Source organism: Cnephaeus nilssonii (genome assembly GCF_951640355.1).
Source record: "Cnephaeus nilssonii genome assembly, chromosome: 13".
NCBI classification, from domain to species: Eukaryota; Metazoa; Chordata; class Mammalia; order Chiroptera; family Vespertilionidae; genus Cnephaeus; species Cnephaeus nilssonii.
In genome coordinates this window covers 6,596,844-6,623,524 of record NC_137084.1, presented here as the reverse complement: position 1 = coordinate 6,623,524, position 26,681 = coordinate 6,596,844, and the positions used below count along the sequence as shown (strand labels likewise).

Below are 26,681 nucleotides of genomic sequence, written 5' to 3'. Positions count from 1 at the left end.
TGGGACCCTTGAGTCCGCAGGCCGACGCTCTATCCACTGAGCCAAACCGGCTAGGGCCCCAGAGTATCTTTTCCCTACTTGTTGACATATTCACATTTTCCACATCCTTCAAGGCCCGGCTCGAATGCTGGCTCTTCCTTGATCATACAGCCGCTGAGCAGTGGTCTTTCCTGCCTCTGAATGTTCACAGCACAGGCACTTGTATCTCTCTCATGACACATCATGAGAGGCACGTGTACTAGAAGTGTTTGTAGGCATAGCTGGTCTTCTCTACTAGACTCCACGTTTCTTAGCGCAAAGATGGTCTTATACATCTTTGTACCCCTCAGGGTACCCCACACAGCTCCAGGAACCTAAGAAGCGCTCAAAAAATAGTCCCACTTCCTTCCACATAAGGATGCCTGTTGGGTGAGTGAAGGCTTGTCTGTGGAGCATTTGGGAGTTCCCAGATTTTAAAAAACATTTTTATCGCTAATTTAAAACTCTTTGGTAGGATTTTTACCAACTACCACAAAGCTTGAACTCCATGCAGATAGCACAGGATTCTTACGTGCTTCTTTGCAACTGTGTGTATCCAGTCTTACGTAATTTTGTTATACTGTTATACGAGGATTATCGTTCAGCATCCAGCTGTTTCTGCGTCATGCTATGGAAGTGCTGACATCCTGCGTGGGTGTTAAGGGAAAGGGCCTTCTGCACGCGTGGCCTTGGCTCTGCACCTCCCCAGGTGCTGCGGGGAATGTTAAAACCCAGGCCGCCCTGAAGGGAGGAGACTCCCCAGTCAGGAGCTCCCCACTTCACCTGGCGTGAGAAGACTCAGGCTTCCCCATTAGAAACGGCCTACAAAACCCTCCTGCCTAGAAAGACGGATTTGCCCGCATATAAAGAAATGGCTCAAAAAAATTAGGAAAAGGTCTCACGGTGGCTAAGGAACGGTGTTTTGTGTGTGTGTGTGTGTGTGTGTGTGTGTGTGTGTGTGTGTGTTTTGGGGGGGGGGGGTTAAGGAACTTTTTAAAAGGTATCAGAAATGATGGCTGGGTCTTGGAATGGCGCTTACTCTCTACAGTCCGCCGGCTAAACTTACACATGAAATGTCTCATTTAATTTTCAAAAACCTGAGGAAGTGCTATTGTTACCCCCAGTTTTGCAAAGGAGGAAAGCGAGGCTCAGGAGATAGAATAACTAACTGCGCCCAAAGTCACAATACCCAGGTTTTCCTGCCTAGACCCTGAGCTGAGATCCTTGCTCAAACCATCCAGTTCCCATTCTTTCTTCCTGAACTTGGCGTGCAATGAGGGACAATGGTCCTGTATCTGCTAGAAGCGACCCTAGGGGTCCATCTGCTTCAACCTCCTTACTTCAGAGAGAAGGAAACTTGGACTCAGTGATAAAGGGGCTTGTCCCTCGGGCCACAGAGCCGGGCCTGCTGTGCACCGGCGTTGAAACGTGCACTGGAATCCCAGCCCAAGGCGCGGGTGGGGGTGGGGGTGGGGGGTCTGAAGGCAGAAGTGAGCCCCGCGTCCTGGGCCCATCACAGACAGAGCCGGATCCAACCCCGGGCGCGCCAGGTGCCGGGCCCTGCGTTACCTGCAATTCATTCACCTGCGGCGCCAACTACCCCGCGCCCCGGGAATTCCTGTCAGCGGCGCACAGGCCCTCGGCCAGGGGTGACCAGACGCTGACACGGAGTCGGGCTTCCCCTCGCCGGACCCCTTCGCCTCAGAACGCGGAGGCCCTCGAGCGCGCGGACGGAGGACCCCAAGGAGAATTGGGGAGCGCCAGTCCGGGAAGCAGGGCTGCCTGGCCTCCTCCCCGCAAGCCCCCTCCTTTCCCCCCTCAACTGGCTGCAGACCTGGTCTAACGCCGGAGCACCTGAGGGGGAGCGACAGCTTGGCGCTCCACAGTCCAGTTGCCCGGCCTTTGAGGGGCGAGGTTCCCATGGAAACCAGAGGAGGCTCTTGGCGCCTGCGCCAACGCGCTAGGCACTCTGGGAAACGTAGTTCCAGGACTGTCCCACCGGGGGGCCGAGAGGAACTAACGCAAGATGGCGCCCGAGCGTAGCGGGCGGTTCAGAGTCGCTGGGTTTGCGGGCCCTGGCGCCGCGGGCGTAGGAGAGGCCGCGGAGGCCTGAACGGCAGTTTCTCTTGGCAGCCGCGCCTCTGAGGTGTCTGGGATGCGGGGTGCAGAGATGGGGCGCGTTCTCTTCGGCGCGTTCAGTTTTGACTTTGGAAAACGTGTCCTGACGAGGGGCCGCCCTGGCTCCGGGCCTGTCCTAGCCTGGGCTGAGCCGAGCCCAGCCCGGCGGAGGGAGAACGTTCTGAAGGTGGGAGCTGGCCCAGGAGGAAGCGACTGTCCGAGGGACGTTAGCTCACAAGTGTTCAAGTCCGGGCTGGGCGACAGCGGCTGCTCCTGAGAGGCTCCTGTATCAGGTGGGAGTTGAACTGGGACTCCGGGAGCAGAGGTCGTCCTGATCCTCCCTACCCTACCGCCCCTTCTTCCCCAGAGCTCCCAGCGCTTCCGACCCGGCCGCCTTGGGCTTAGCTGCGAGCTCAGTGCAGGGACTGCGGGGAACCGCCCTCTGGTCTGAGATCTAGAAACCCAGGATCTGATTGAGGCTCAGTCACAGACTCGGTTACTTCTCCGGGCCTCCGTTTCCTGACTTGTAAAACAGTGGTAATTATACAGCTTGCCCTTTCTTCTCTGGGAGTGTTGCAAGGCTCATATGAGATGACATTGAGGTGTAGGCTGAACAGTCCATTCGCTGTATATTGGTGCAACTTCTTGGGAGGAAATTAGGCAATGCCTTTCAAAATTAAAAATGCACGTAGCCGTTGCTTCAGCAATTTTAGAAATATGCCCCATAGAGTTAGAGGCCATGTGTGCACAAGAAAGTATGGATAAGAGTACTACTTGGAATGGAAAAAACCAACAACTTAAATGTTCATCATTTAAGTTCACTTAAGTAAATGATGGGTTCCATCAAATAGAATGTGTGGTTATCCTATATAATAAAAGGCTAGTATGCAAATTGACCAAACAGCAGACAGTCGCTATGATGCTCACTGAACGCAGGAGCTGCCCCCTGGTGGTCAGTGTGCTCCCATAGGGGGAGCACCGCTCAGCCAGAAGCTGGGCTCATGGCTGGCGAGCGCAGCAGTGGTGGCGGTGGTGGCAGCACTAAGGATGTCCAACTGACAGCTTAGGCCCACTCCCTGCGCCAGCCAAAGCCGTCAGACATCCGCTGAGGGCTCCCAGACTGTGAGAGGGTGCAGGCGGGGCTGAGGGACGCCGCCCCCCCCCAAGTGCACGAATTTCATGCACCAGGCCTCTAGTTTTAAATAAGACAGAGCAGCAGCTCCTTTTGCTCAAATAAATGCTTTTTATTCTTTAAAAAATAAATAAAAATAAGGCAGAGCTTTTTATACTGGTGCGCAACTCTTTGTGATATGAAATTTTTTTCTAAGTGAGAATAGTATGTTACTATACTACAATTTATATTTTTAAAAAGAATACACAGATATATTTGATGACATAAGCATGGAATATCTTTGGAGCGTCTCAAGAAGCTGGTAACAGTGGTTGCCTGTGAAAGATTGAAGGATAGGATCTGAGGGACACTTTTAATTTTATGTCTTTTTTTTTAAACTACTTTTTGCCCCTTTAACAATTTGTGAGTTTGCATATAGAGAGTTTTTAATCATTTGTCTGCATTTTTTATGCAGTTTCCAGTTTTTGTTCCCCTGTGTGCTGAACTCTTACTTCTCAAGAGTCCTCCATAGACTCTAGTGGGCCCACAGCTCTGAGTTCACAACTGGACCTTCCTGACACTGTCCCTTCCACCTGCCCCCAGCCTCGGGCTGCTGAAAGGGGAATGTGGGTGAGATTCATGGGTGGCTATAGGGGGACACGCAGTCCCTAGTGTTTGTTCAGCAGGGTGGACCAGCTAAGTGAATCAAGAATCAGAACTAACTTCTCTGTACCCCACCGTATGACCTTTGGCATGACAACCACAGACAGGAACAGATGATTCTTCTAGAGAGCTGAATTTAGAGGCTGAATTCTGTCAGTGCATAATGACATGTATTGTTAAAATATCAAAGTGGGAGGGGTGCTTAGGGATTTCCTGGTCTCATCCCTTTGTTTTATAGAAAGAAACAGAGACTTAAGGTGAAGTAACTTATAAGTGGTAAAGCCGAGGTTAGAACCCAAGCCTCTTGCCCCTCAGTACTCTAGGATTAGTGCACCAGGTTATGGGTAAGAGACTCATTCTTAAAACTGAGCATCAGGCCCTAGCTGGTTTGGCTCAGTTGGTAGATCATCAGCCTGCAGACTGAAGGGTCCCGGGTTTGATTCCAGTCGAGGGCACATGCCCAGGGTGCAGGCTCCATTGCCTGTAGGGGGTGTGCAGGAGGCAGCTGATCAATGATTCTCATCATTGATGTTTCTATCTCTCTCTCCCTTGCCCTTCCTCTCTGAAATCAATAAAAAAAAATATTTTAAAAAACAAAACAAAACTGGGCATCAGGTCTCAAATCAATGAAAACATTTGGTGCCAGCTCTACTGAGGCTTGCTTTGAGGGAAGGAGTTGCATACCCACCCACCCACCCACCCCCAACCAAAGTAGTGTGGCATAGGACAGAGAATGTGATCTTGGCAAGAGGGGCTACCAGTGACAACGATGGAGCCACTTTCTCTTCTTGAACGCTACAATTAAGCAGAAGGAACCCCTAGGCTAAGGGGAAGGCCCATCAAGGGTGGCTTGGAAAATCAGACTCTCTTTATGTAGCAGGAAAAGGGTTCTCAGGGCCCAACGTGTGCTCAAGAACTAGCATCAGGTGTCCAAAAGGAGCCTTAATTTTTGGAGCAGGCTTGGTCCTGTCCAGGCAGGTGCTGGCAGCCTCCACTTCCTCATGAGTAACTCCCTTCAGCTGTCCCAACAGAGCCAGCACCTACTGCCCAATGTAGACTTGTTCCCCTGCCCACCCACCTGAGGGGGCGTGGGCCGCGAACGTTTACCTGGGCCCTGCCCTAGGAGATGAGGGAGACAGCACTGGCCTCCCTCCTTTTCCATCTTCCTCCCACCCCACCCCAAACAGGCACATCTCAAGACACCTGGGAATCGTGAGGAGACGGAAGGAGTAAAAAGAGGCCAGACTCCTTGTGTGACCACAGAAGAACTGGACTGACAGTAGATGGCTTCATCATAAAATCAAAAATAATATGAAAATGTTTTTATTTCTAAGTACAAAGTCAGATACTATTAAGACTGGAAAACTGGCCAGAGGCTATGAAGGACAAAAAGAGGACTCTCTTTGGCCTGGTGCCCTGGGTCCCAGGGCCTTGCCATGGGAGGGAGGTGGGTGGTGGGGGGAGGGGTTGGAAGGGGCAGCAGCAAAAGACTGCAGCCGGCTGTAGGGTGTGAGGGAGGCCAACCTGCCGGCCCCATCAGAGGGCCCAGCTCTCTGCTCCTCAGAGCTTCCCAGGACTGGGGACTGAGGACTGAGGTTACTCTAGACCTCTGGAGGCCACTGGTTCTCTGGCCTAGAGGGCCCCAGGAAAGAAGGGGGCAGAGATGAGGCAGACAGGAGTGGGTGCGGGAGGGAGCATGAGGGAGCACTGGGGAACTTTTATTCCATGGCTGCAAGTGTTTCAGGCAGAGGTTGAGAATGCCCCCCCAAAGCACCTTCATTCTCTCTACTATATCCCCAACTGCAGAGCAAGTCTTGAGCCCTTGGACAGGTGGACACGGGTCTGAGATTTAAGGCTGTAGAAGCTGAGGCTGTAGTGAAGGGGGCCTGGAACCTCCTGGGGAGGAGCTAAGAGGAGTGCAGACAAGCTGACAGGAGTGAGGAGTGCTCCTCCCAGGAGCTGTATTCAGGCACCTCTATTAGTGTCTAAGGGGGCATAGGCATGTGTGAGGGCTCAGGCCTCGCCCTCCTCCCCACTGCCATCCACGCTGGCCTGCCTCACCACCTTCCTGAGCCTGGGTGTGGAGGAATAGCCAGCCTCCCTCTGTTCCTGCTCCTGCTTTTGCTCCTGCTCCTGGAAGGCCCGGGTCCGGCTGGCCACCAGGGCGGCGCTGTTGAGAGCAACCACAGACTGGCGGGACTTCAGGGCAGGCCAAGGCCCCTTGCAGACCCGCCTGCCTCCCTTGGCCTTTGAGACCTGAAGAAAGGGCTGTGGAGGGTCTTCATCTGAGTTTTCACTTGAAGAGAAAACCTGGAAGGGTGAAAGTATAAGGAAAAAGAGTCATAGAGCACAGAGCCTGGAAAAGGGTGGGTGCAGAATGTTTGTTGACTGAATACTAAAAAACTGAGCTACTCATGAGTCACATTTCCCTAGGAGGGAAGACCCATCGCAGCCCCACTGCCCTTGCTCCTCAGCCCTCACCTGTCTAAGCTTTCTGGCCCCAGAAGCCCTCCTTAGCTTCTCTGCACCTGCCATGTCATTGAGGCCCCTACTTCCTCATCTTGCCCCCTCTGCCTTTTTTTATTAGAGAGAGAGAGAGAGAGAGAGAGAGAGAGAGAGAGAGATTGATTTGTTGTTCCACTTATTTATGCATTCATTAGTTGATTTTTTTAAAAAAAAATATTTTTTTTACTGATTTCAGAGAGGAAGGAAGAGGGAGAGAGAAAAAAATCAATGATGAGAGAGAATCATTGAATGGCTGCCTCCTGCACACCCCCACTGGGGACAGAGCCCGCAATCCTGGCATGTGCCCTCGACCAGAATCAGACCCGAAACCCTTCAGTCTGCAGGCCGACGCTCTATCCACTGAGCCAAACAGGCTAGGGCATTAGTTGATTCTTGTATGTGTCCTGGGCAGGGATTGAACCCACAACCTTGGAGTGTTGGGACAAGGCTCTAACCAACTGAGCTACCCAGCCAGGGTCCCCCTCTGCCTTTAGACAGTCATTTGTGAAACACATTCCAGGTGCCAGGGCCCTGAGCTGGGTGTGGAGTGAGGACAGACTGCCTGTAGGACCACCCACACCCATCCACCCACCATTCCTTCTTCCCCATTCTTCCCCACCCAGGACTACCTCCTGCAGGAAGGCTCTCCCAAATGTTCCCTCCCTCTGAGATGAGCCCCCTTCCCCCAGCTCAGCCAGGACTTTGCTCGCATCAGCGCTATAACCCCTCTGCTTCTCCTCCTTTAATATGTTGCCTCTCAGATGTGGGAAGGGCTGCCAAGATCATCTTATCTACCCCCATCGAGGGTCAGCAGTCAGTGGTCTAGCTCCTGGCCTGGGGAGGATGCTTACTGCACAGCTGGGCAGCCCTGCCCTTAGGAAGCAAATCCTTTTGCCAGGCTGAGAGCTGCCTGCAGCCTCCAGCCGGGGCTCACTCCCACGGAGCCCCCTGGATGCCTTGGTCCCACGACTGCTCTCCAGCCCCCATGGACGCAGCACTCACCTGCCCTCTTTAGGCCTCCTCCGCTGCTCTGAGGAGACCAGAGAGAACTGCCCAGGGTATGGTCCCCATGCTCAGGCACCCCTTGCTCGGGGCTGAAAGTGGAGCACCAATCCTGGTCTTTCTCCATCCTCCCGCCACCTGCCCCTCCTCTTGGTCCCAACCCTGCCGCAGCCTGGGCCCCTTCCTTAGCCCAGCCTCACCTCTGGCAGGTCCTCAGCCCCTGAGGCGCTGTCCGGCTCTGAGGGGGGCTCCAGGAGGCTGATGGACCGCATGACCCCACGGAGGTTGATGCGGGGCCTTGGTCCAGGCTCTTCTCTCGGGGATGCCTGGCTTTCCTCCAACCCCATGGCCATCACCTCCCCACTGCCCCCTGGTTCTGGCGGGAACAGTGGGAACGGTGTAGAGACCTCCGGGGCCAGGGACTCCTCTGGGGAGACCCCACCCACTTTCTGCTCCCAGACATGGCTCTGCCGGCTGTGAGGAGATGGCCCTGAGTCAGCTCGGAGTGACCCAGCAGCCATCCCCAGCACCCTGTCCCCTTGTCCTCCACTCTACCTGGCAGTCAGGATGCCCTGGTAGGTGTGCAGCTGGCGCAGGAAGCCTGGGTTGGGGCGGGCGATGGGCCGGAGCTCCTGCACATGGCGCAGAGCCTGCTCCAGGCTCCAACCATACTGCTTCATGGCATAAGCTACCACCGTGGCCGCCGAGCGGCTGACACCCATCTTGCAGTGGACTAGCACTCGGGTGCCCTGCACTCTGTGGAGGCAGGACATGGTTAGCCCCTTCCTGGCCCCTCGCTGTGAGGGCCCTGCAGTATGGGGGAGGGCAGGCAGCGGACAGACTCACAGACCCGCTGCCAGGCAGAGGGGGAAGGAAGCAGCCAGGAGGAGGGCGTGGGAGCTCTTGCCGCTGGGGGTGGGTAGGCAGTGAGGTTGGGGACACCTGACCTTGCGGCCTCCACAAAGCGGTGTGTCTCCTTCCAGTGAGGCAGCAGCTGGGCTGACTCTTCGTCCCAGAGGCGCACATTGTGGTAGGTGAAGCGCTCGGGGTAGAAGTTGTCGATCTCCCGGGCCATGTTCAAGATATGACTGACCCTGCAGCAGGGAGTGCGAGGCAGGCTAACGTGGCCAGGGGCTCCAGGATCACACTGGCCAGGGGACCTAGCGGGCCTGGGTGTTTCTGTTTAGTTCTCGGTTCTGAGTCAGGTGGGGTGGCACAGTTACGATGGGAGGAGGTGATGACTGTAGCCCCGAGCCCATCATTTCACCCCACTGGGCTTGTGTCCCCTCTAGTCCCGGTAGCTGCTGGGCTTGACTGCAACCCTGGGCCTTCTGTTCTTCTCAGAAGTCAGTTTGAGAACAACTGCTGAGCTAGGCTGAGACTGGAGGGTCTGCAGCACTGGGTGATGGGCCCTAACTGGTGGACAAATGATAGGAACTTATGGGAGCCAGCAGCCAGGTCCCCCAGGAGAGGGGCACTTCCACCCCCCTTTACAGTGTGGGAGGGAGAAGAGGGGGCCAGGGAGCCACAGCAAGCCAGCAAGGTGGTGGTTCTGTTCTGGCCCAAGACCATGCTGAGGGGAACGGCCCCAGGCTCGGAGTTGGAAGCTGAGTTAGCAGCTGCTGAGGGGAGTCTGGGGGTTTCTGACCAGGTGGCCCCTTGAGGGGAGGCCAGGCAAGGGGGATGACAGGCCATGGGCAGTCCTGAGGGGGCTCGGAACCCTACCTGTTTCTCTGCAGCTCTTCCAGGTTCGCTGCATTCCACTCCGAGCCCTGTGGACAGGGAGAGAAGCATCATTCTTTCCCCCTCACGCACGCACGGCAGCACGGCACCGGCTGCAGCTGTCCTCACCTCCCGCCCTCACCCTGCAGCTCACCAGGTAGAGGTGGGGGAAGATGCGGGAGGCCCGGTCTCGCTGAGCCATGAGCAGCAGCATCTGGTTATCGATGAAGTCGCGGTACTGCTGGAGAGGGTGACCCAGGCGCAGCTCCAGGGCCTGGCGGATCTGCAGGCAGGAAGGACAGGAGACGTTCCTGATGCCCCACCCTTCCCTCCAGGGCTTCTGGGGACGGTACCGTCCATCTATTCAGAAGAGCTGAGGCCAAGCACCCGGGACTGGCTCAGGACAGGAGCAAAGCTAGGTGGGAAGACTCCAAGGGGAGGAAAACTGGCTCCCAGCTGGAGGGTTCCTCCACCCTATCCGAGCCCCGCGTCCTCCCTGGCCCCGCACCCTGCCCACCTCTTTGGAAGTGATGCTGTCCAGGTCACTGGTGTCCAGTACCTTCCATAGCTCGGCCCGGATTGCCTGCTCCATCTGCTCCTGTTCCGAGGACCTGGGAGCCGAGCCCGTCAGTCCAGGGGCCCTTTCCCTGCTTTGCCATGGCACACCCCCTCCCCCCATTTCCTCCCTTCCCTGTACTGACCTGCCAGGCTCAGCACTGGGAGGCCGCAGAGACTCCAGGTCAGCCATGGCCATCCACTCGTTGAGACAGCTCTGGTCAGAGCTCAGTCTGTCCTGGTAGTGGCTGGCCCAGGTGAGGGCACTGCCCCCTGGCACAAGACCACTGCCTAGAGCCGCCTCACATGCCTGGTGCAATACCTGGAGTGTGGCCCTGGGACAGAAGAGAGGCTGGGTCACACTGTCCTCCCTGCTGCCCCTACCAGGACCCTGCAGCCATCTCTGAGGAGAGGCCAGCTGAGGTTGGACTACCCCAGCTCTTACCACATGGTCTGGATGGAGATCGGCTTGAAGATTCGACTCTGCCCACCAGACGTCACACTGAAGCCCCTGAGGGAGAGCAGGTAGGGGTGGAACCCCACTCCAGGCCCTGGGACAGAGCCCCTGAGAGGCGTACCCACTAGCCACCTCATGAGGCTGGTCCTCAGAATATGTACACATTTGAGCTTCAAAACAAGCCCCTCTTGCCAGATATGGGGCAGCTGAGGCCCAGAGAAGTTAGGTGACTTGCCCAGGATCACACAGTAAATCTGAGGTCGAGCTGAGAGTAGGCCCAGGCTCAGACACCCAGCCTGGAGTTCTGCAGCAGCTCCCCAGTGCCCCACCTCTCCATCATATACCACACACCCTCTGCCTCTCCTCTCTCCTTTCCCCGCCCTCCAGTTGCCATCTCTTACCCATCTCCATCGAGGTACACCTGGGTGTCACTCCAGAGAGGCAAGACCAGGCCCAGGGTGCAGCTGTAGGAGCTGGCAGGACACAGAGGGAAAGCCATTGTTCCCCAGCACCTCACTTCCTTGCCCCCTCCCTTCCTCGCCCTGCTCCCACCTGCTATCAGGGAAGTCCACTCCCAGGAGGACTGTCTCATCCTGGCTCACACGGTCTCTTGTGGAAACTACCAGCAGGTAGCGGAGCCGAGGAGGTCGTGCTGCCTCCAGCTGGGCTGCCTGGGGGAGGTGGGAAGACAGAATCCCAAGGTCACAGTGGCCCCGAGGACCCTGCCCCCCTCACCAGGACACACACCTGGGCCTAGAGCAGACCTGCTGCCTGCTCCCTCCACACCATCCCCTTCTTCCCAGACAGCAGATCAGTGGTTACATTCCAGGGGTTCCCAACTTTTGAATTTTATGGTCTAATAAAATGTTTTAAAAGATTTTCCTTAAAGGGTGTATGTGTGGAAAAAAGGGGAGAATGAACCTCACAAAGATTGCCCATTTTTTATTTTTGCCTGGGAAGGAGGTTTAAAATAAACCCTTTCGCTTGCCATTACCATCATTTCATTCAAGAAATGTTTCTTACCAAAGAAATAGGAAGGACACAATCTCACAATAAAAGATGGTGTTTCCGTGGAGTAAATTCAGCTCTACAAGACTGACTGCACCTTCTTTTTCTCCTTTTGCTGCAGTGAGATGTCCCACAGGCATCCGGGGACTAGTCCTCGCGCTCCCACCGGTGTCCCACCCCCCACGGGCCCCTCCAGCACACCAGCTCCTGGTGGGTGCTCAGCAGGCTCCCTGAGCACCGGTCCATCATGGGCAACTCACACTGTTAGGAAGGTCTTGCTGTGGTTGCCCAGAAACCCGTCCCTGTGTAATCCCCGCTCTTGGGCCTAACCGGGCCCTACAGGCTCGTGCAGAACAAACCTCCCGGTCCTTTCCCAGCCCTTCAGGCACCTGAAGATAGGACCTCTCCCTGTTAAACAACCCAGTTGTCAGGGTTTGGGCAAACCCTTCACTCCCCAGGGTGCCCCCTGCCCTCACACCACTGCTCCCCAGAGACACACACTGGCTCCATTCTGCCCTCCCCTCCTCCCACCCCAGGGATGACTCTTCCCCCTCCCAGAGGGCCCTCACCAGGCGAATGTCGTCCTGCGGCCTCAGCAGCTCCACCATGAGGTGGAGGTGCTGACTCTGCTCCTGCTTCTGGGGGCTCTGGGGCCCGTGCCCATTGTCTGTCTGGTCCCCGGGGAGCTGCTCTTCACCCGAGGGTTCCTCCGAGGGCTGAGGGCTGGGCTCAGCTGCATCTCCTCTGTCCCCTCCGTCCTGCAGCCCCAGGACAGCCCCATGGAGCACTGCGAAGCTCTGCCTGGCAGGGCAGGGGAAACCGTTTTGGCCGGTTGTACCTCTTAGGACAGAGGCCCATCAGAATCCCCGGGAGGGCCCGTTAAAACAGGTGTTGGCCCCATCTGCATCGAGTCAGCAGGTATGGAGTGTGGAGACCTGAGAATGTGAATTTCCAGCGAGCGCCCAGTGATTGGCCACCCCACTCTGAGCATTGCTCCCTTTTTCTTTCCGCCTGCCTAACTCAAAGGGCACTGTACGCTGGATGGGGACCCAGGAGTCCTCAGGTCCTGCAGTCCCATCTTGCCCTTTGGCTTGTGGCCACTGGCCTGAGCCAAGGCCTAGCCTAATGGGTGAAGGAACCCCAAATGATCAGGGGAAAGATGAAAGCAAAGGCAGCCAGGTCGGAGCACGAGCCAGCCATGCCCACTGGCAACACTGCCCCACATAGCCCGTGGTTGGCTTTGCTGCGAGCCCTCCAGGATGGCCGTGGCTAGTGCCCATACAGACTAGGCGCTCCATCAGCATCAGTCCCCTGCGCTCCGGATGGGGGTATCTGTGCTGGGGGGAGGTGCTCACCTTCGCTGGAGCCGGCTTCTCCGCTTGGAGGCCTGGTCCTGCTGGGAAAGCAGCAGACCCCAGGGCAGAGTTAGGGGATGCTGGGGTGGGGGGAATTGCCCCCCCCCCCAACCCTATGGGGAGTGGAACCAGAAAAGGTGCCAGATACTCTCCCCACCCCAGTCTACACCCCACCGGAGGCACTGGGGGAGTCCAGCCCGGGTCCAGGTAGGGCAGCAGCGGGGTAAAGGTGGGTGGGGTGCTAGAGTTTACCCCACGAAGCGGGTAGGGCCTCCACGGGCTGGTCTGGAGCACAGAGCTCCGCGCCTTGCCTTGGTCAAAGTTCCTGGGAGCCTCAAGGCCCCCCACCTCCGCTGAGACCCAGGGTCCTCCTCCCCGCACCTCCGCTGAGACCCAGGGTCCTCCTCCCCGCACCTCCGCTGAGACCCAGGGTCCTCCTCCGCACACCTCCAGCCTGGAAGGGAGGCTGCCCGTAGGCAGGACGCGCTCCCCGGGCCCGGCTGGCAGCCAACTACGTGGGCAGGACCACAGCAAAGCCAGACTCACCGAGGGCCCCACCGGCGTGGAGTAGCCGCTGGCCGGGGGCGAGCGGCTCACTGTGACCAGAGCCATGGGGTCAGGCGGGAGGCACCTGGGCCGGCACTGGGCACAGAGCCCTCCCACAGCCACACGGACAGTCCCTGCCCAGCAGGACCAGGAAGGAGAGAACAGAGCCACCCGGGCCTGGCACCTCCTCGGGGGCGGCCCTTAAAGGGCCAGACACCCGTCCAGCCCGGCCTGCGTAGCCGGCACCGCAGGGCCGCCGCCCCACCCCGCCCCTCCGGCCTCCTCGGGTTCTGCCCGCCTCGTCCCCGCCTCCCCAACACGTTGGAGGCGGAGCCGGGGGCGGAGCGCAGGTGAGGAGGCCCGCGACCCGCGGAGAACGGGAGGTTTGGTCCCTCCTCCCAGGAAGCACCCCAACCCCAGTCCTCCCTGCCCCGCCCAGTCAGGTCACCTGGACTCTGCTTTGGGCCTCAAAGGTTCTGTTACCTAGCAAAGGTGGGTCCTAGGGAAGGCAGGACCGGGGGAACACAGGTCTTAGAGAGGATCAGACACAGCGGGTCTTAAGTTGGGGGGGCACCCCAAACCTATTTCTCCATGCTGGTTGACCCTTATGCTCCCACTCTGCGTGAATCACTGGAGACATGCTCGCCGGGGATCCTCAGGGCCACCTTGGAGGTGAGCAGGGTGGGGCTGAGCAGGTCCGCAGAGGGAAGTCACTTGCCCAAAACACTTCCTTAGACTGGGCCAGAGTCAGAGCAGGAACCCAGGCCTGGGGGGCAGGGGGCTGTAAGTAGTCTGAAGGCTCCGTGTCGCCCCCTCCTGACAGGAGCAGGAGTGGGTTCTGGGAAAGCCAGACTGGGTGGCAGGAGGAACCTGGGTCTTCGGTAGGTGGCACAGGCTCAGGGGAATTTTTATGAAGCACCTACTTGACACATGCTGGCTCCTTTTACCCTCCCAACCGGCAGCCCTGGCGGGGTAGCAAGTGGTCTCATTTTACAGCTGGGGAAACTGAGGCTCAGAGAGGCTAAGGGGGCCGTGGCCAACATTTGAACCCAGGTCTGACGCCATCACCCATAGTGTCTCCCCTCAGCTTCCACCCAACTGAGCAGAGCAAGCCTGCCGCTGAAGGTCTCTTTATTTCCATCTTGGTCTCCAATGCAAGCCCATCCCCAGGGCTCCAGGCCCCAGACTCAGCAGCAGACAGTTTATAAATAAATAAGTTACAAAAGCGGGTCGGGGGGGTGGCCTGGACAGCCCGCCCAGGGGCTGGGCAATCGGTGCTCAGTGTTCCGTGAGCGAGAGCCGCAGGATCCGCTGTAAGTCTTCCTCCTCCTGCTGCCCTCGCCGTTCCCGCTCCTCCTGTTCCCGTGAGGACAACTCCAGGGCCAGACGAAGCTGCTCCTCAAAGCTTGGGGGGGTCGGGGCCAGGGGGGTCCTGTGAGGGGACCCCGGGCCCCTGGGCTCTGTGGACATCTGCAGGCTTTCCTGGAGGGCCCTTCAAGGAAAGGTGTGAGCGGGAGAGCAGACAGGTGAGCACCAAGGCTGCGGGAGGAGGCCGAGGGCTGGGACACGGCTTTGAAGGACAAGGACAAGGACAGGGTGGCTGGGTCCTGGGAGATCAGAGCGAAGAGACAAGGTGGGGCCTGTCTTCCCGTCCCACATGCCGCCTTCGGTGCTGGGGAGTGATGCTAATGGAAGGTGACCCTGGGACAAGCACCTCCCTGCTACCCACCTCCACCAGCCAAGGACCTCATGGCCCTGAGGTAGGGCAGGGCTGAGACGTGGACCTAGGAGGTCCCAGAGGACTCACCGCTCCAGCTGAAGCTGTTCCTCATAGGCCATGGCTCGGGGAGGAGGGTGGGTGCCAGGCCTGGTGTTGGTCAGGGCTTCCCAGACAGTCACCTGCAGCAGCCAGAGCCCAGGGCTGTCATCTCTGCCACCCCTGCCCATAGCCAGGCCCCGCCCTGCCCGCACCCCACCTGCTCCGCCTCTGTGCCGGCCTCGAGCAGGCTCTGCTGGATGGCGAACTGCAGCAGGTCGTCGTCCTCGTCGCGGAGGGGCTCGCTGCGCTCTGCGCCCAGCACGCTGTACCCCTCAGGCACCTCGAACACCGAGGGGTCCACCTCGCATGGGAAAGGGCTCCCTGGGGGGACAGAGGGGCCACACTCAGCCCCCAGGACTCAAACACCAGCAAGTCATGCGGCCCCCTCCCTCCACAGCAGTACCTGAAGCGGGGACGGCAGAGCCAGGGGCTGGCACCCACACCGAGCTCAGAGGCTCGTCACAGCCGCACAGGTTGCTGAAGGTGATGCGGGCATTGAGCACATGGAAAAGGGGAATCTCTGTGAGGAGACAGCCAAGCCTGAGCCACTGTGGCCACACACCCACCTGTGCCTGGCCCCTGGGGCCACATCCACCCCTCTCCCTGGAGCTGCCTGAGGCCTCCCTGCTGCCCCGCCACCCTCTCACCAATCTTGACTGGGAAGCCAGGTGGCAGGCGCAGGGTGATGAAGTCCCGCAGCTTGGCAAAGTGAGCGTTGCTGATGGCCATCAGGTCAATGATGGGTGTCACCTGGTCACCCAGGGAGAGCGGGTGCTCCTCGCTCAGCCACAGTGTTGCCTTGAATCTGCCCGGCCAACCGCAGGACGTGGGTCAAGGAACCTCTGGTGGCCCCTCTCCTAAAGCCCACCCACTCCGGACACCTGCCTTTCCTCTGGCCTTCTGCCTGGCCTGGGTTCCCTCTTCTCTCTGCAGCTGCCCCTGCCTGCTTCCCCCAGGAGCTTGTGATCTTCTGGTCCTATGGCCTGAGCCGCCCCCAGACCCTGGGCCCAGGCTGGAGCCTATGGTAGTTTGTGCCAGCTCAACTCGTCCAGATGAGGGCAAGGCTGGGCTGCTGGCTTCAGTCTGAGCCTGGTCTACAGCCCTGACCACCTCCTCGGCCCACAGCGGGCCAGCACAGCCACAGGTCAGGACTGCGGGGTTCAGATGCGCTGGGTGGCTGAGAGAGGCTCCTGGGACAGTGCTGGGCCCATCATAAGCTCCACGTCACGGCTCATCAGACCCTCCCAGTGCCCAAGTGTGACTTCTCAGTTACTGAGAGGCCAGACTCCGGGAGAGGAAGATCGTTCCTTGGGCCACGAAGCCAGGAGGTGGTAGAGCTGTGGGCCCTTCCCACTCTGCTCCAAAGCTGGCCCCCAGCAAGCGCCATCACATTTCACAGAAACCCATACATGGGTGGTGTTGCCCGCTCATTCATTTGCTCGTTCACCAAAGAAGAGTGGCCAGTCCTCTGGGCCAAGCCCCGAGCAGGATGCTGAGAGAGTGGATCCCTCCTCTGGCAGGCCCATGTGTGACCGGAGTCTGTTAGAGCTCAGGGGAACCAGGCAGGGTCCCTGTCATTGACGGGAGTCCCAACTAGTCCCGGGCCTCACCTCTGTACTTTGCTGGACATCTCGATGGGGCGGCCGATGTTCCGTGACTCCAGGCGGAAGTTGGGGTCAAAGTATTCATCGGGGGAAATGGCTGTGGGGTTGGTGGGGCTGGCTGCCTGCTGCACAGGAACCTGGTGGGCCCCAGGACCCCGCTTAGCGCTCAGGACAGCACCTGCCTGGCCCTGCCCAGTGGTCCCAGCCCCTGCCCCCAGCCCTGGCTCACCCCATTGTGGGAGGAGTGCTGCTGGGCCATCCCGAGGAAGGACTGGAACGGAGTCTTCCCCCCTAAGGAGAAGGGTGGGAGCCCATGAAGGGACTTTAGGCCACTGACCCCAGGCTGCCCCCACCCACCATCCACCCTGGGAGCCTCCTGTCAAGTGGAAGACTGAGCGGACGGGAGTGGCGTGACCCCTCAGCTTGTCCCAGATACTCTGGCCCCCCTGGACCAGGGTGACCCCACCACATGGTGTGACTGGGCAGCAGCAGGCGCACCTGGGTTTACCTTTGCTCCTCGACTTGTCCTGATCAGAGAGGTGCTCTGTGCGTGTGCGTGTCACCAGCTCCACGTTGATGGCACTGTATACCTGGGGAGCGGGGTGACAGGGGGAGCTGGGGACTCAGAGCCTGTTCCCCACACTCAGCCTCACCAGCACGGGACCCAAGTCCTGTCCCCAGGCACAGATGAGAGCTCGCTCCCCACAGTGGAGGAGATGGCAGGGTCTAAACCCTGGGAAGTCACTAATGACGGGAAAATGGTCTGCTTTCATCTCAGTGACTTGGGTGGGGGGCGATCCCAGTGTCAGTAGGCGCTGGGGGGTTGGGCCCCATTGAGTTCCCAGGGCCGCACAGGGCTCCCAGCCCACAGGCTCCTCTGTCTCTCCCTCCAGGTGGTGGGCGAGGAGAAGGAGTGGAGTCCTGGGCCTTGTCCTACCCCAGCCCCCACCACTAGCCTCTCCTGCCTTGGCCTCGTAGCCGCTAACGGTTTCCATCTTCTCAGACCGCCAGCCCCAGATACCACACTTGTTCCTGAAACAGACCAAACAGGAGTTCGTGAGGCCCTGCACCCCCCAACCCTGGCCAAAGCCTTCCCTTCCTAAGACTCCCTCCAATCAGCCTTCTCACTGTGAAACATGCAGGGACCTGGAGGAGGATGCCTGGACAGCTGGGACGACTGAACAAGGACTGGGGACTAGAACGTGCTGAGGCATTATTGTTAACTTCGTTAGGTATGATGATAGTGCTGGGCTGGGTTTGAAAACATCCTTGTGTGTTAGAGTCACGTGCAAAGGCATTTACTGTTGAAATGATGTGCCATCTGGGATGTACTTCAAAACAGTCCAGGAAAAAAGAAAAAAGGTGAGGAAGGATAGATTCAACAAGACGGGCAAAATGTTTAGTAAATGTTGAATTTGGGAGATGAGCATATCATACTTTTCTCTCTTCTTTCATAAATATTTGAAATTTTCCATAATAAAAAGTTGAAAATAAAAGTATATCTGATTCAACAATAATAGTTGGAGACTTCAATATCTCCCTTTCAATAATGGAGAGAATGAGTAGGCAGAAGGTCAACAAGGAAATAGAAGACTTGAACAACACCATCAACTAGACTTACAGACTTCCTTAGAACACTCCACCCAACAACAGAACACACATTCTTCTGAAGTGCACGTAGAATAGTCTTCAGGACAGACCATATGCTAGGCCATAAAAGAAGCCGCAATAAAACTTAAAGGACAGATATCACACAGTGTGTGTCCTCCAATCACAATGGAATGAAACTAGAATTCAATAACAGAAAAAAGATTCGGGAAACTCACAAATATATGGAAAGCAAACAACACACTCCTAAATAACCAAAGGATTAAAGAATAAATCAAAAGGGAAATCAGAAAATACTTTGAGATGAATGGAAATGAGAACACAACATATCAAAACTTATGGGACACAGTTAAAGTAGAGCTTAGAGGGAAATTCTTAACTGTAAATGATTATATTAAGAAAGAAGAGCCCTGACGGGTTTGGCTCAGTGGATAGAGCATCAGCCTGTGGACTGAAGGGTCCCGGGTTCGATTCCGGCCAAGGGCATGTACCTTGGTTGCGGGCACATCCCCAGTCGGGGGTGTGCAGGAGGCAGCTGATCGATGTTTCTCTCTCATCGATGTTTCTAACTCTCTATCCCTCTCCCTTCCTCTCTGTAAAAAATCAATAAAATATATATTAAAAAAGAAAGAAAGAAAGAAGAAATCTCAAATCAATAATCTAACCTTCCATATTAAGATACTGGGGAAAGAGCCCAGTAAACCCACAACAGGCAGACGGAAGGAAATAATAAACATTACAGTGAAAATTAATGAAATATAGAATAGAAAAACAATAGAGAAAGTAAACCAAAAGAGAGTTCTTTGAAAAGGTCAACAAAATTGACAAACCTTTAGCTAGATTGGCCAAGAAAACAGACAAGACTCAAATTACTCAAATCAGAAATAAAAAAGGGGCCACTGTTACTGACATTACAGAAGTAAGGATTATAAAAGTATACAAATGAATAATTATTCCCAAACAAATTATATAATTTAGATGAAATGGACAAATCCTAAAGGGACAAAAACTATCAAAACAAATTTTTAAAGAATCTAATAGACTTGTAACAAGTAAAGAGATTGAAGTGGCAGTACAATAACTGCCCACAGAAAAGCCCAGGCCCCGATGGCTTCACTAGTGAATTCCCACCAAACATTTAAAGAATTAATACCGCCTGGCTGGCGTAGCTCAGTGGCTGAGCGTCTGTCTATAAACCAGGAGGCTACGGTTCAATCCCCCGGTTGTGGGCTTGATCCCCAGTGTGGGCCCTGCAGAGGGCAGTCAATCAATGATTCTCTCTTATCATTGATGTTTCTAGCTCTCTTTCCCTCTCCCTTCCTCTCTGAAATCACCTGAGGATATTTTTCCATTGATTTTTTAGAGAGAGTGGAAGACAGAGAAACATCGATGTGAGAGAAACACATCGATTGGTTGCCTCCTGCATGCTTCCTGACCAGGGCCCAGGCCAGGGAGGATCCTGCAACTGAGGTACGTGCCCTTGACCGGAATCAAACCCAGGACCCTTCAGTCTGCAGGCTGACACTCTATCCACTGAGCCAAACCGGCTAGGTAACACTGCCTAACTTATCCTATGAGGAATTGCCCAGATACTAAAACCAGACAAAGACATCACAAGAAAAAAACTACAGACCAATATTCTTTATTAATATGAATATAAAATACTAGCCAACCAAATCTAGCAACATATGAAAAGAATCATACACCATGACCAAGTGGACTGTACCAAAGGATACAAGGTTGATTCAACATCTAAAAGTCAATTGATGTAACATATATCAATAGAATTTTTTAAAGTTACATGATCATACCAATAGACACAGAAAAAAAGCATCTGACAAAATTCAAACACTTTCATAATAAAAAAACATTTAACAAAGTAGAAATAAAAGGAAACTTCCTCAACTTGATAAAGGGCACCCACAACTAACATCACTCTTAACGGTGAAAGACTGAATACTTTTCCCCCAACGTCAGAAACAGGACAAAGATGTCTGCTCCTGCCACTTCTATTCAACATTTCACTGGAGATTCTAGTCAAAGCAATTACACAAGAAAAAGAAATTAAAAAAACAAAACAGGTTGGATAAAAAGAAGTAATACTATCTCTATTAAATGATGACATGATCTTACATATAAAAATCATAAGAAATCCACTAAAAGTCCATTACAACTAAAAAATGAGTTCTTTGAGACGAGCAAGGTTGCAGGATACATGATCAATACACAAGGATCAACTGTATTTTTATATATTTGCAATGAACAATTTAAAAAGGTAACAAAGAAAACAATTTCAGTCACAACAGCATAAAAAAGAATAAAATACTTAAAAAATAAATTTATCAAAAGAAGTGTAAAAGGTATACAGTTGATCCTTGAACAAGGTGGGGGTTAGTGGTGCCTACTCCCATGCAACTGCAAATCTGTATAACTTCTGACTCCCCCCAAAATTAACTACGGTTGGCCCTTTGCATCCATGGAGTCAACCAACTGCGGCTGGGAATTCACAGTTGTGAAACATTGGTTGAAATTCAAATCAGAATCCCATCTGACTTCTTTGTAGAAACTAACAAGCTGAATTGGGAATTCATATGAAATTACAAGGGAATCAGAATACCCAAAATAATCCTGAGAAAGAAGAACAAAGTCAGACTCACACTTTCCAATTTTAAAACTTACTACCAAGCAATATCAATTAAGACAGGGTGGCACTGGAACAAAGACACACATATATATATCAGTGGGATAGTGTAGAGCAGGGGTCCTCAAACTTTTTAAACAGGGGGCCAGTTCACTGTCCCTCAGACCGTTGGAGGGCCGGACTATAGTTTAAAAAAAACTATGAACAAGTTCCTATGCACACTGCACATATCTTATTTTGAAGTAAAAAAACAAAATGACAAAAACACCCGCATGTGGCCCGCAGGCCGTAGTTTGAGGATGCCTGGTGTAGAGGGTCCAGAAATAGACCCATACATCTATGGTCAACTGATTTTCCACAGGGATGTCACACCATTCAATGGGGGGAAATAACAGTCTTTTTAGCAAATCGTGCTGGTACAACTGAATAGTCACAGGCAAAAGAATGGAGCTGAACCCACCATATATAAATATTAACTCAAAATGGATCAAAGACCTTAATGTAAGAGCAAAAACTATAAAACTTTAAAAAGAAAATATAGGGGAAAATCTTCATGACTTTGGTTGGATTTGGCAAAGTATTGTTTGATATGAAACTAAAAGTACAAGCAAAAAAAACAAACAACAATAGGTAAATTGGACTTCATAAAAATTAAAAACTTTTGTGCTTCACCCTGGCCGGTGTGGCTCCGCTGGGGGTCATCCTGTGCAACGAAGGGTTGCTGGTTCAATTCCCAGTCGGGGCAAATGACCAGGTTCCAGGCTCAATCCCCGGTGGGGGGCGTACAGGAGGCAGCCAATTGATGTTGCACTCACACATCAATGTTTCTCTTCCTTCCTCTCTCTCTAAAAATCAATAAACTATTCTTTAAAAACAAACAAACAGCCCTGGTTGGTTTGGCTCAGTGGATAGAGCGTCACGTCGGCCTGTGGACTGAAGGGTCCTGGGTTCAAATCTGGTCAAGGGCACATGCCCAGGTTTTGGGCTCGATCCCCAGTAGAGGCATGCAGGAGGCAGCCAATCAATGGTACTCTGTCATCATTGATGCTGCTCTCTCTCTCTCCATCTCCCTTCCTCTCTGAAATATATTTCAAAAAATAATAAATAAATAAATAAATAAATAAATAAATAATAAAAGAAAAATGCTGCCTCTAATACCATCTTAATATGTTTTTTAAAATAAAAACAAACAAATATAAAACTTTTGTGCTTCAAAGTACACCATCAAGAAAGTGAAAAGAACCCACAGGATAGGAGAAAATATTTGCAAATCATGTATCAGATAAGGGACTTACCTAGTATATCTAGAATTTATAAAAAGAACTCTCACAACTAAATAATAAAAAGATAACCCAATTTTGCAAAGAATCTGAAGGGACACTTCTCCAAAGAAGATATACAAATGGCCAAAAAGCACATGAAATGATGCTCAACACCATTAGTCATTAGGGAAATGCAAATCAAACCACAGTGAGATACTACTTCACACCCAATAGGATGGTTATAATCCAAAAATAAGTAAGTGAACAGTAAGTGTTAAGTGAGGATGTGGAGCAATTAGAATCCTCGTACACCACTGGCAGGAATAGAAAATGCTAGTCCCTCTGGTAAATAGCCTGGCACTTCTCCAATTACACATCCAGTTACCACATGACCCAGCAATTCTACTCCTAGGTATATACCCAACGAAAATGAAAACATATGTCCATACAAACATTTGTGCACTACTCTTTATAGCAGCATTTTTCATAAGAGCCAAAAGGTAGAAATAATCAGAATGTCAATGGACAAATGATTAAACAAAATGTGGTATATTCACACAACCTATTCAGCCATAAAAAATAATGATGCAGCTTCATGCTACCAACTTGGATGAACCTTGAAGACATTATGCTACATGAAAGAAGCCAGTTACAAAAGACTACATCTTGCCCTCGCTGGTTTGGCTCAGTGGACTGAGCGTCAGCCTGCGGACTGAAGGGTCCCAGGTTCAATTCCGGTCAAGGGCAGATGCCAGGGTTGTGGGCTCGGTCCCCAGTGTGGGGCGTGCAGGAGGCAGCTGATTGATGATTCTCTCTCATCATTGATGTTTCTCTCTCTCCCTCTGCCTTTCTCTCTGAAGTCAATAAAAATTTATTTTTTTTAAAAAGAAAAAGACAACATATCATAGGAAATGTCCAGAATAGGCAAATCTATAAAGATTAGTAGTTGCTTAGCGCTGGGGGAGGGAATAAGGGGATGGAAGTTCATAGGTAAAAGATACAGGGTTTCTTTCTGAGATGATAAAATGTCCTAAAATTAACTGTGGTGATGGCTGCATATCTGTGAATGCACCAGAAACCATTGAATTGTTGTACACTTGAAATAGATGAGCTGGATGGTATATGAAAATTATATCTCAATGAAACGGCTTGGTTTTTCTTTTAGGTGTTTCTGAAGTCTGTTGTTGGAAGTGGGGCATATGTTGTCACAGAAATACACTCTGGCTGGAAGGGTCAAGTTCCCAGGCTGCCCACGAAGGCCTCTGGCCCAGACACAGTTCTACTACTGAGGAGCCAACTTTGGTGCAAACAGCTGTCCTGAACCACAGCCCAAATCCTTGTTGTTATGGGAAAATATGCGAGGTTAGGAGTCAAGAAACTGGGGACACCCTGACCTAGCCTCTTCCCCAGGAAGGCAGCTGCCAGTATAGACAGACAGGTGCAGGCTTGGAGGTTGCCACAGGATGCTTAGGTGGCCAATCTTCGGGGGACACTGGGCCTGCAGTGACCACCCCCCCTCATCTGAGCAGCCTCTGCAAGTGGCTCAGCCTCCCAGAGACCCGCACCAGGAGCCTCAAGGGCACCGCCCGCAGTGCGGCCAGACCCCAACTAACCTCTCAAAAGCCACATTCCGAGTGTCCAGGTGGGTGGAGACGATAGGAGAGGTGAGGCGACTGGCCACATGCTCCTCACTGGGCCGCATGGCGGCCAGCAGCACCTCTGGCTCAGGCGGGGCCAGCCCCAGCGTCTCCGTGTGGACCACCTGCCGGTCATGGTCCACTTCCATCACCAGGGCCCCTGCCTCTGCCAGCCAGTGGATGTAAGAGGAGTAAATCAGTGCCAGGCCCGAGGCAGTGGATGGGGACCCATCATGATGCCCTCAGCCACCTGCTGCTAAGTGGGTGTGGCCTCAGCCCTGGGTCCCCTCCGCCCCAAACCTCCATTTCCACCTCTGGAGAGTGGGAAGAAAGGACAGCATGGTCTTCACAAGCCACAGGAGAGTCTCTGGAGCCCGCGGCGAGTCTCCCAGAGCTCACCCTGGCCCTTGAAGATGAAGCTCCTCCGGCCACGCTGCCAGGTCATGTGCTCGAAGCCCAGGAGACTGGTGTCCACCCGGAGGCTCTCACCCCGCTTCCATACACGGTACACGTCACTCGGGCACATCTTGGACACGAGGGGCACTGCAGGGGGCACAGAGGTCACCAGGGTTCTTTCCCTAAGGTCCCACCCAGGCCCCTTGGAGCCGAGCAGTCCCCACTCACCCCAGCTGGTAAACTCCCACTTCATCTCCACGTAGAAATCGGGGGCCTGAGATAGATCAGAGCGCCGGTCAGGGCCCTGCCTAGTTCTGGGGGCCAGTGGGCCTGGGCCGCTCCTTGTCTGCAGCCCCGTTCTGGGAGCCGAGCCCCTCAGCAAGTCCTGATGCATTGGCATGGCCCTGTATGCCCCCATCACAACCATCCCCCCCCCCCCAGGAAAGGGTGGGCCAAGGGGTGCCCTAAAAAGGCCGTCAGCAATCAAACTATAAGATCTGAGGGCCAGTCTCAACCTGGCTGCTGGCGTGCTGGGGGGGGGGGGGGGGGGGCCCGAGGGAGCTCCTGACTGTTCTGAATCCCAGAATCCTCATCTGTAAACGGAGCACAAGGACTCCCTCTGGGCCTGCCCCTGGGATGGGGGGAAGGAGGTAGTGTGCTCTCTCAACCCCCCACCTCCCCGGGTGCTTTGAGAAGGGTGGACAGGTATTCCAGAAGTGCAGGCCGCATCCTAGAGTTGGATGAAATCCTCCCTCCAGAAAACCTGCCTTCACCAGGGAGCCCACGGTCTAAAGCTCTGTTGAGATTTCTGGCACTAGGAGACCCTTAGTGCCGGTAAGAGCTTTCCTTCCAGAAGACCCACTCTTGTCCCTGTGGGCCTGTGCGCCTCTCTTTCCTCCGTGACCCCGGGCTGGGGTCATCAGAGAGGGACTTCGGGGGTGAGGGCATGTACTGGAGAGTGGGAGTGGCTGGGGAGAGGTCAATGGGGGAAAAAGGAGACATCTATAATACTTTAAACAATAAAGAATTTAAATTAAAAATAATAATCAGAGATATCGATAGACAGACACACAAAAAAGCGGGGGGGGGGGGGAAGTATTAGGAAAGCATGCTGCACAAGCTGGGTGCCCTTCCAAGGCCAGGCCAGGCATGGGTGACCAGGGTGACCACCACGCAGTCCGTCAGCCCCCTGCCACGGCTCCCCACCCCTCTTACTGGCCACACCTCTGTGCCCGCTGTACCTGGCGGAGTTTGTTGAGCAATTCCGGAATGCCAGCCAGCCTCTGCCTGGCCCTCTGGTAGTCCCGATACTGGAGCACCACTTGCACCATCTCAGGGTCCCCAGTGCTGACTGCCTCCTGCAGGACTGGGGTCACCAAGCTGCTGAAGGGTGCTCTCTTGATGGCCCCAGGTCTGGTTACTCACCCACCCCAAGTCACCCTCAAGGAAGCCCGCTTGCCCTCTGCAGTACCTGCCCAGCCCTGACAGCTCTCTTTGCCCACGTTGGCATTGTGTCGAAGGAGGACTCTCACAGACTCCAGGTTCCCCAGGGAAACGGCCAGCTCCAGGGGGGTGCGCCCCCGGGGGTCCTCCTGCTCGATGTCATGCTGGGGGAGGTGGGACACTCAGCACAGGGCAAGGAAAGCGAGGCAGAGGCCAGACGACCACTGGGCTGAACAGAGTTGGAAGCCCCCATGGGAAATGAGGCGGACAGGCGGTGGAGATGGCAGGGGGCGCACCTAGTTGGCCCTGCAGGGAGGGGCAGGGGCAGGTGGGAAGGGCCTGCCCGCCTCTCCGGTGCTTTGCCAGGGACAGAGCTGGGGGCCCAATGGTGGGGCCTGGCCAGGCAGAGGTAGAGCTGCGGCTGACAAGAGTTTGGACCGGCCTGGGGACCAGGACCGGGCTGCTCCTTCTCAGCCTGGCTCTGGGGTGGCGTGGCGAGAGATCAGGGGCTGGGTGCAGTGTGAAGCGGGGAGATGGGCGAGGCTCAAGCGAGAGGGACAGGTCACCTGGGCTTCCACCGGCCCGGGGAGGGGGAGCAGGGAGGCGGCTGCGGGGACGGGAGGCCTCCAGGATGGAGGCCACGGCTTTGGGTGCGGAGCCCCGAGGACGGCCCCGGGTGCCCGGCGGGCCTCACCTGGCGGCTGTGCAGCGCGGCCTCCAGTTCGCGGTGCCGGTTCGCCCAGACGAGCCGGTGCAGCGGGAAGGTGGGGCCCGGGCCGGCCATGCTGGGCCTCAGCGCCGCATCCCGGGCGGGCGGGCGGGCGGGCGTGGCGAGGGCGGCCCGGCACTGCCTCTGCTTGGAGCCTGGCGCGGCCCCCTCGCCCCGCGTCCTCACAGCGCCCCAGCTACACCCGCCGCAGCCCCCGAACCCCGCGCCTCCGCGGCAGAGGCGGCAGCGGCGGCGCAGGTGGCGGGGAGGGCGGGCCGGGGGCGGGGCTGCGCCGGGTCGGGGCGGGGCGTCGGACCGCGCGCCCCTCGCCACCTGCAGCTATGGCAACCGCAGCCGGGCCCGCGTGCGCGGAGGTCTGGCGGCCGCGCTGCCCGGCCTCGGTGGCAAGAACGCGCGCCAGGGAGAAGCCAGGCGCGGCCTCTGCGGAAAGAGGGTCTGCGGAGGGCGGTCCGGAAGGCGGGGCCTGGCGACGGCTCCGTCC

General features: G+C 55.1%; 2 protein-coding genes across 3 annotated transcripts; both read right to left on the bottom strand.

Annotated features, from left to right (window-relative positions):
* Positions 1-5,159: 5,159 nt before the first annotated feature.
* SSH3 (slingshot protein phosphatase 3) lies at positions 5,160-13,284 on the bottom strand. Of its 2 annotated transcripts, none has more exons than XM_079789054.1 (14): positions 13,061-13,284; positions 12,515-12,555; positions 11,729-11,960; positions 10,704-10,822; positions 10,553-10,624; positions 10,140-10,205; positions 9,841-10,029; positions 9,657-9,750; positions 9,294-9,422; positions 9,143-9,189; positions 8,365-8,511; positions 7,973-8,173; positions 7,618-7,891; positions 5,160-6,220 (listed from the first exon to the last, which is right to left on the bottom strand). In XM_079789054.1, the coding sequence occupies exons 1-14, from the start codon at positions 13,124-13,126 to the stop codon at positions 5,924-5,926; spliced, it is 1,974 nt and encodes a 657-aa protein (XP_079645180.1). In that variant the 5' UTR covers positions 13,127-13,284; the 3' UTR covers positions 5,160-5,923. The 2 variants fall into 2 exon arrangements, with proteins under 2 accessions (XP_079645180.1, XP_079645181.1); XM_079789055.1 differs by having other exon boundaries at positions 12,515-12,552.
* Positions 13,285-13,571: 287 nt separating this feature from the next.
* On the bottom strand, positions 13,572-26,397 carry ANKRD13D (ankyrin repeat domain 13D). The gene is made up of 15 exons (XM_079789302.1): positions 26,165-26,397; positions 25,499-25,634; positions 25,269-25,393; positions 24,256-24,301; positions 24,031-24,174; positions 23,608-23,797; positions 17,449-17,515; positions 16,992-17,073; positions 16,713-16,774; positions 16,490-16,620; positions 15,527-15,684; positions 15,283-15,399; positions 15,037-15,200; positions 14,868-14,959; positions 13,572-14,552 (listed from the first exon to the last, which is right to left on the bottom strand). The coding sequence occupies exons 1-15, from the start codon at positions 26,252-26,254 to the stop codon at positions 14,339-14,341; spliced, it is 1,818 nt and encodes a 605-aa protein (XP_079645428.1). The 5' UTR covers positions 26,255-26,397; the 3' UTR covers positions 13,572-14,338.
* Between the last annotated feature and the right edge of the window lie 284 nt (positions 26,398-26,681).